Source organism: Haplochromis burtoni, unplaced genomic scaffold (genome assembly GCF_018398535.1).
Source record: "Haplochromis burtoni strain Fernald_Lab_line unplaced genomic scaffold, NCSU_Asbu1 Contig_91, whole genome shotgun sequence".
Classification (NCBI taxonomy): Eukaryota; Metazoa; Chordata; class Actinopteri; order Cichliformes; family Cichlidae; genus Haplochromis; species Haplochromis burtoni.
In genome coordinates this window covers 367247-376714 of record NW_024582452.1, presented here as the reverse complement: position 1 = coordinate 376714, position 9468 = coordinate 367247, and the positions used below count along the sequence as shown (strand labels likewise).

Below are 9468 nucleotides of genomic sequence, written 5' to 3'. Positions count from 1 at the left end.
GTGGGCTCGCACACAAGAATTTCACTCGCATGTGCTGTGCCAGTGTGCCTGCACATGCGATGTGACAATAAAAGTGATTTGATTTGATTTTGATTTGATTTGAATCTGTCATCAACCTTTGAGGGCCTTGCCTCCTGCGTCAGCTACTGGCAATACCACAGGATACTGGGGCTGACACAGGGAAACCCCAGAGGCTGCATAATCCAGAAGGAATGATGGGATCATATCCTCATACCCCACAAAAATAAAATCCTCCCCAAAAAATGTGTCAGCCATATTTTCTTACAAACTAGTACAGCGGGTGACAAGAGAATCTCTACGTCTTAAGAGACTATTCAGACTTACTGATGGCGCATAAAGAGAGAAAATTTTAACCGTTTTTATAAAGATTGTTACGACGCTCAGTGGGTTTACTTTTTACCCTTTGCACTTTAACTCACTCTCTTTTCTCAGTATAATTTGCATTAATGGGCTCGGAGTGAAGTGGAGACAAGAATACAAACGTGAAACCCAAACTGCAACCAAATCAGTTCACTGAGTGCCCGAGTCACACACACACACACACCCACACACACACACACACACACACACAAAGAGATCCCTTCTGATTTTAGTGTAAGGGACATGTCTGGCATCCCAATGGCTAATGAAAGCATCATTATCAGGAGAGCACGATGACTGCCCCCCTTAGAATATGTGCACAGACAAGTAAGAGCAATGCCACCTGTCTCCCCTACTTACTTTCATTGCTATTATAACCAGCTGTTTGCTACTCCCCAGGCTTCAGTTTATTTGACTATTTTGAATACAGTAATAGAAGATGACATAATGAAGCACCCGATACGCAGCTTAGTGGCAATTCCCAATCTGAGTTTAACAGTATGATGCTGGTGTTTTTGAACAAATTCAAAATAGGCTCATATGATTGCATTTTCCATAGCTACTGTCTGCTGACAAATTATGATAAGCACATGCCCTGTATTTATGCTTGACCCTTCTTTATTTAAAACTCAGTTTCTCAAGATACATTATTGAAACATCTGTTCAAGTTTTAATGATCAACAGAAATTAAATTCTGTTTTAATCTAATAGTTTTTGCTGGTATTTATATGCTTTAAAGATGATTCTTTAATGAATCTCATGCAGTTCTTTTGCCATCAAACTCGTAATAAATTCAAATTTAGATTTCCTGTCATCACTGTCAAATTGGATTCCTGCTGTCCAGAGCTGGAAAGGAAAACTGTGACACAATAGGTTTAAAAAAACTAAAACAAATTTCAGTTGCTTCTGAAATATCAAAAATGGCAAACTGAAGAATAATAACCCTGTTTGGATAATGGTCCATTAGCAGCATTATTTGTTTGTGCGTTTGAAACTCTGCTAAACACATGCTGAAAAATGTCTGCTCCTAAACATCTATGGCAGAGAGTTTTAAATCATAATTTTAAAAAATCCTTTGTGAGGTTTTTTTATGTTTATAAATGCTAGGGAAAAGGCTTGCAGTAGTGTACATACTGTTCACAATATATACTAACTAACTAATCCATAAGAAATAAACCTTTGTGTTTCCCACATCCAGGAGAATGTGCCACATTTGTGTTATTGAACGCAGCTTTAAAAGAGCTTTGACTCAGCTTTAACTTGACAGCAAAATAAAACATTTTCATGGCTTTTTAGGGGTAGGGGGATGACTTTTTGGAAGACCCTTAATTCTAGAAAACTTTTCCACTCTGTTAAAAAAACCAAAAGACACAGTCCCTGTTTCGAATTAGCATACAGATTACTGGGGCATACTGAACAGAGCTTTAAAACAGCACAGGTGTAATAAATAATAATGTCAGTAACACTGGCTGGGTAAGGTCTTAGAAGTCTGCCTTCATGCTTGTTAAGCCCTAAATGTTACAGTTTCATTGTTAATTTTATTAGTTCCTCCTCCGTTTTAGCAGCCACATCAAATCAAAACACATCATGGAACTTTGCTGCGGACTCCCTACAGGTTATTTTCCTTTCATGCAGATAAAAACAAAGGACGCTGTGTCAAAGCGAGGACTAACCCTCTCTCAGAAGTGCAGAAAAACAGCAAATGCCAACAGACAACCAACTAATGAGCGAGTGAGCTAATGCGACTATTATTTCGGCCAATATCCAATGTCAGTTTCCATGCCTTTAATTTGCTAGCTTAGATAACCACTAACCTTAACTTGTTTGCCCAGCTAATGTTATCACAGTTTTGTCTGAGAATGAACTAGTTGTTGCTTCTTGGTATATTCGTATAATGTGTGGAGTAATACAATGCTCTATCTGTGCCAAGAGCTTTAAGCATAGACCCTATTAAGGAACTGAGTCTATGTGGACGCACATGATGGACACCGATATAAACGATGTAGAAGTTAAACAACATTTACTGCAACTTGTGGACAGGAGCTTTAATGTTGCTAAGCGTTGGCTGGCAGATGACTGGGCCTGGTTGTAGATGGGCCGAGTAAAGAATGTGGCAGGCAGCGGGGCAAGCTGATGGCGTAAAGCTTAAAGCAGTACAGACAATCAAGGCTGCTGGTGACAGAGTGAGTGTGGAGCTAAGCGAGGCAGACAGGTAGCTGGTGAAGAGGTTGTGGGCCTGAAGCACAGGGAGACGAGGAGTTATTTCTAATGGGAAAATTACACTACGAATGAACTTAACTGAATAAGAAGTCAGCATAGGCTTAGTAGAAGGTAGGAAAACTGAACAATCTGGCAAAAAAAAAAGCTAAGGCACAGCACCTCAGTTAGCAAATACTTCTCAGAAGCTGAACCGACTGAAGTAGAATGATTGGAGTGTCATGCCCAGACAGAGGCACACATTAACTAGCAAAATCAATATTTGTCACACACTTTCAAGTTTATTGACATGATATCAAATTCACTTTAATAGCTAAACATTGACCTGTCTGACTTTTTTCTTTTTATATAAATTGGACCATTGAGATAAAGCTGAAAAATGCAGTATGCCATCTCCAATACTATTTTAACAGTGTGTTTAAGTAGTGAAGTTCAACTTTTTTACTCCAGGCCATCCACGCCTACATTCATTGTTATTTCTTTTAAAAAATCCCACAAAAAAAAAAAGGAAATACATCAGATATTTCAAAGTAAGTAAAGAAAGTTAATATTCATGTGTGTAAAGTCTGCAATAAAAGATCATGCTGTTGATATATTTTTTTAAAATACTATTGGTGTAAACAAAATCCATGTGCAATTCCTTTAGGCGTTACTTACTAGAAAATTTAGACTTGAAAACCACGGTTAAAGATTCCGACACATGGATATCATCATCAGCAAAAGATCGTTTGTGGCTGGTCTTTTTGGGAAGGGGGAATACATCACCTACATGAGTGCTTTAATGAAATCCTTTTTTAATAACATTCTTGTTCTTGCCTACTGGAAGAAAAAAGAAGAGGGAGAAAAAGTAAATATACCATTTGCACCCAAAGAATAATTTTGTTTGGTTTAAATGCCTTTCTTTTGAACAGTCTTCACAAAACTTGAAATAAACAAAGAACACAAAGAAAATAAAGGGGAAAAAGAATCACTCTCCACCACACTTCTTTTGAGAGGACGAGAAATTGTTTTGCATGGAATGTATGAAAATCTTATAACATAATAACATAACTTATTTATATTACAGTGCAAACGTATTGAGTAACCCGCTAATTTCTTTAAATTTTTCAAGGAAAATGGGAAATAGGAGCAATGACTTATTGAAACATACCAAAAAATAAAAATAAAGTATATAAGGTGAGTTTGAATTTGTACAGGTCTGATGATCATGAATGTTTGGTATGATCACTTTTATTGTCCAACACACCCTTAACTCTCTTAGGCACACTTTTTGCATTTCCTTTCAGTAGTCTTCAGAAATAGTTCTCTCTTCTTTGGATGCTGGATGCCTTTTGTTTGTCTCAGTCAAGATGATCCCACACTGCTTCAGTAATGTTTATGTCCAGCTCTGCACAGACCAATCAATGACTTATAGTGTATTTCTATCCAGGTATGCTTTTACTCCAGTGGTAGTGTATTTGGGATCATTGTTGCATCCCCAACACCACTGGCTGCAATGCAGCCCCAAACAATGACTTAACCTCCACCATGTTTTACAGATAACTGTGGACCCTCACTGTTAAAACTTTCTCCAGACCTCCTCTGTAAATTCTGTAAATGTCAACCACATCCATACATATGATTGACAAATTTCAATCTTGGATTCATCGTTTCATGAGAAAACTCTGAAATATCCTGAGAAAGCGTAGAGAACTATCGCTTAATTCCAACATAAATAAATAACTGATCAAAACTTTAGATCAAATATAGGACATCAGATACTTTATTGTCATTATACCATTGTTCATAGCATCACAATGAAATTAGGTCAAAGCTCACTAAAAAAGCCAAAAACCATTAGATAATATTCATATAGAATTCTTAAATAATGTAATAAAAAACCAGAAAAGAAGACAGCCTCCATATTAAAATGACTGACAGACAAACTTTGATTCTCTAAAATGCAAAGTTCTTTTGGGCAACCCTGGGTCCTGGCATTCATATTGATATTAGTTTGATATATGCTATCCACATAAACATTCTAGTAGACCAAGAACACCAAGGAATGACAACAACACCCACTGATCCCCAACAGCACTCTGCACTCTGCCACACAATGAAAAATGCTCAGGAAAAGCTCTGAGAACATGCAGGTACTGGCCATGTCTTCAGCCTCCTCAGATCCAAATCCAACCAAGTGTGATAACAACCAAGTGTGGTAACAAACCTAATGCACACAGCTCAAAACCCAGGTCCCAGGGGATCCACTTCAAATATCCAGTTGTGACACACCAGGAAAAAAAAGTGATACTGTTTTGGCAGCAAACCATATTAAGCAGGTATAATAATATACCAACAAATCTGCACAGTTTTCTCACATTGTTTCCTAGAAACTACCTTAAAAATAACAACAACAACCATCATCATTATCAGCTTAATAATCATAAAACAATTAAGATATTTTTAAAGTATATTTTAAATATCTTTACAGCAAGTTTGATTGTTTCACCGGTGTCCTCTGACTAAAATGTTAAGGTCTCCCAGACTAACAGAGCAGTGTCCTGATTAATTGTTTTCATAGTGAGCAGTTCTGCAGCACACCATTAAAATCTAATGCCAACATTCAGCAACGATTCAAAAAGTAGTGTGTCCTCTAAAAGTAGAAAGTAAGTAAGTGGAGGTCACTGTGTTGGGTGGGCATGTAGCGTGACTTTCACGGGAGAGAAAACTCAGATCAACAAGTGCTGTGTTTCCACAGGCAGTGTTTAGCCTGTAATTGTGACCTCCTGGGCCGAGCTGCGAATATATCCTGCAACACCCTACCTGACATGTGACATGTTGCCATGCTGGTGACTAGAGAGAAAGTGCAGTTTCAAAATCTACTCTGTGTTTTACTCCCAAGTCTTTTAATAGTTTATAACTGAATGTCTGTAGTTCACAGTTGAGCTCTTAGCAATTTGAAGTATTGAGTTTATTTATCAATTGTTTTAAAGCTATATCAGAACTTTTTGCAAATGCAAACCGAACAGTTCCTGCTGTTTGCCCTCGGCATCGGTGAACCAGCAGTAGGCTTGCCAGTGGTGCTATTCTTTAATAAAAAGTGGTGCACACAATAAGATGTGGCTATATTGCATTTTGCTTTAGCTGATTCATTTTAAATATTGCAGAGAGGCCTTCTACCTGCTGTCCTGCACCATACTAGCATGACTCATTTCTTTCAAAACTGTCTGAATGGATGCTGAATATTGTTAGAACTGTGTATAAAGCTTATCCATATCTTAACACTGCATTAATCATAGTTTACATTGCATTACTACAAAACCTCAGAGTTCTGTGTTGTTCTAATGCACATATACTAAATCCCTCTCTTGGACACAAAAACAACACAGAGAGATAAAGAGAAAGTGAGACCTGCCAGTCACAGCATACCAGACAGACAGAAACCTTCAGCATATTACAAGAGCCACGAGGAATATAAAGGACTGTGGGTATGAATGTTCATCTTTGTGACAAAGGGACTGGGATGAGAGAGGTGGTAAAATGCCTACATTTTGCACAGAGGGAATTTGTTGAATACACTCTTGTACAGTTTTCCACAAGGTTAGAACCTATTGGTCCACTAAGCAGATATGGAGACCAGTCTGCCAATTACAGACACCAGAATATAAAGGTCATTAGCAGCTCAAAAGGCCAGAAAGGCAGTCCGTCCTCTGTAATATGATGGTTTTTTTTGTTCAGAAAGGTTTTCTGTAGCCACAAGAAACTGGTTGGGTACATGTCCTGCTTATACTAATAGGCTGCAGGCAATAAGTTGACCCAGATTAATGGGGATGCAAGGTCCAGTTCTTGGACATAGGCTTGTCTGCCCTTTTTAGCTAGGAGACCTTTTTGGGGAGCAGGTGGGGGGCAGCGCAGTTGAAGAAAAAAGAAGCTAAGTTCAGCTTTTGTCAGACATTTTGATTCACACTAAAAACCTTTTGAATTAACATTTGATTAACATTAACCTCGACTTTTCCTTTGGTGAATTTTCTCTTTCATAGTCTCAGAAAACGTACTAGATTGGCTGAAAACAAAGGCTACATTTCTGGTGAGTTTGCCAAATGCCAGCCAGTATTGAAATTGTGTGAGCCTCAGTCTTATCCCGTAACTCCACATGTCAACAAAATGAAGTTCTGTTTAACATCTTTGAACTTCTGTACCCACATAAAGGATTTAAACCCCTCCAGGCCTCACTGTGGCAGATGAAGACTTTGCTTCAGATTATCACAAAGAAAAAAAAAATTCAATGTACATCTGTTAAGACATACCACAAACCTCGATACTATTCAAAGTAATCAGCAAAATGCATGACTAATGGTGTATTAATATAAATGGAAAGTATTTTGCTATTAAAACACCATCTGTTGAGTCATGTTAAAAAAATAGTCGCTTCTTTCTTCATTTCTTTTTTTCTTAACACACTTTTCTTAATACTTGTCCCGGTCACCTGGAGCTTTAAGTCGCCTATGTCGCACATGCTACCTTGTTTTAACCAACCCTAACCTACTCCGTTTACTCAAACTACGCACATTCGTGCAACTGGTTAACTGGAGAAATCTATTAATGAACATATGTTAAAGCTACATGCTTGTAAAGCAATGCTGGAAGTTTGATGGCTGATGTTTGACGAGTTTGCCATATGTTTGGGCATACTGTTTCATCCGACCATACAACTGCGACGCCTTCGCAATAGGACATGGATTTGAAATGTCGGGGTCCTCGGAAAGACGTTAGCAGTGCGTCTGTTTGATCCAAAGCGCAAACGAGTGTTTCTTTAAGTGCGTGTGTGGAGTTTTCCTGCACCGAGTGATAGGAGGGGTTGGAGAGTGACGCTGGCTGCGCCTTGGTGCTGAGCGGAGCGCTCACCTGCAGATGAGAGAGCCGGGGAAACTCGGGGCAGCACACTCACTAAGCGCGCAGAGGGACGTAACTAACAGTCTGACCGAGAAAGAGGGAATAATTTTTGGAAAAGAAAAATACGAACCGACCCTCTTTCTGGTTCTTTTGTCCGGGCAGCATTGAGTCGCTTCCTCGCCACGATGAGAACTGACTTCGCTCTGGTCCTGACAGCAGCCCTTCTTCTTGACACATTCTGGGTGAGATTTCTCATTTTTTTACTAAAGCTTCTGATACAGCACATAAGCTCGAATAAAGTCATGCAGCCAGAAGGAAGCCGTGGTGTGTGTTGGTACAGCAACCCGGGGCTCGCCGTTATCCCCCTACAAGTAGGCACGCTAATTGGTTCCCTAATGAATTTCAATGTATAAAAAGAAAAAAAGTAAGTCTCGAGGTCCGCTCGAATAAGCCTTGTCAGTATTTCTCTAAATCGCTGGCAGGTCATCATCATTTGTCATACACAACTTAAATCACGGCACAAGTTATTCACCCAAGGTGATACCTTTAATCTTTTTTCAAACTGACTTGGTCATGTCGCTTATTTAAGCTACAGCCCACCATCCCCTTAAGTTTCACTTGTCAAAAAAGCGATGCCTTTGCAAAAGTTAACTTTAAAGTTATGTAGTGTTTTTCAGCCTTTTTCGTCATTTCATGAATCCAGAATTAAGTCGGCGCCAGTGGACTATTAACGGAGCTCGGAGTAGCTCCTAAATCTTTCTCTCTCCGCCGCCTCAGACGGAGGCAATTGCTCTCCTGCTATATGGATATCGGAAAAAGACTGAAAAAATGTTGTGCTCCTGCGGTATGCCCCCGCAGTGTGTTGAACCTCCATTCCTGTCCAGCCAATCTTGCTAGTGTGTGTGTGCGTGCGTGTGTGCGGACGCGTGCATTTGCTTGTGTGCCATGGCTGTAGTGGGTCAGATCGTTTAATTTAAACAACAGTGAGCGCTAAATGCTGGGTGCAAAGTTGACTGCAGACCGTTTGATTAGTGCGCACAGGCGTGCTGCTCCCCCTCATATCCCTGGACCTCTCCGTTAGTACAAGACCCACAATAAGCAGGGAGACAATTATTCTGCATTCATGCAGGTTTCCTCTGTGCGCGTGCTGCCTGTGTGCGCGCGCGTGTGTCACTTAAGCCTGAGTACAATACTTTTAACTACATCTGTCCTCATTTTGTCTGGGGTGGTTTCTTCATGGAGTGACTAACACAGCACATTTTATCACTGACATTGGACTGTGTGACCATTTAATCAGCATCACATCTAGCCACAAGCAGAAAGAGTTGATAAACTTGTTGAATTTATTTCTGCTAACTGTTCTTTATGCTGCTTTTCTCCAAAGCTTGGAGCCAAAAATGAGGAAAGAAATCAATGGAATCCATGTTTATCGATGTCTTTCAATGTATTTTTTTTTCTTCCAGAGGAATAATGGGGTGCACGCTTCCAAAGGTCCCTGCCAACCTGGCTTCTCACAAAGCTTCTACTCTGTGCTGATTTCAAGGGATGTACTGCAAGGTCAGGGCATACTTAAAGGTAAGCCCTTTAATTAGCAAGTCAGTTATTTTGCATTCTGTCAAGGCAAGAGAGAGGGTGAGCAAAAGACCTCACTGTTTGCACTGAAGGAAGTAAAAGGAGGTGTGTATGGTGATGTGTTTTCTTTCAGTGCTTGGCCACGTTGCTTTTAAGATTACTGAAGCACCACTTGTGCATGTGGAAAATTGTCGTAAAAGTGGAAATGTAAAAATAATCATTTTAGTCACATGGGTATGTACATGTGAAGCTCGTGCGATGTCAGAAATTGCAAACTGGAGCAATTTTGTGCTCGTAATTACCCTGGTCTGTTGTTGCAGTGCGATGTTGTAAAAATATAACTCATGTAGTAACACGCATCCATGCATTTGTTTATATTCTATGCAATGATGCTGTAAATGTTTGCCTGTTACTTTTGGGTTATAC

At 39.5% G+C, this 9468-nt stretch overlaps 1 protein-coding gene across 1 annotated transcript in view; it reads left to right on the top strand.

Annotated features, from left to right (window-relative positions):
- Positions 1-7311: 7311 nt before the first annotated feature.
- The window catches only part of LOC102291117 (cadherin-4), a 239206-nt gene continuing 237049 nt past the window's right edge, over positions 7312-9468 (top strand). The window contains exons 1-2 of the mRNA XM_005926152.3: positions 7312-7712; positions 8934-9045. Coding sequence (XP_005926214.1) covers positions 7656-7712; positions 8934-9045 — 169 coding nt within the window. The 5' untranslated portion in view covers positions 7312-7655. The remainder of the gene's footprint in view (positions 7713-8933; positions 9046-9468) is intronic.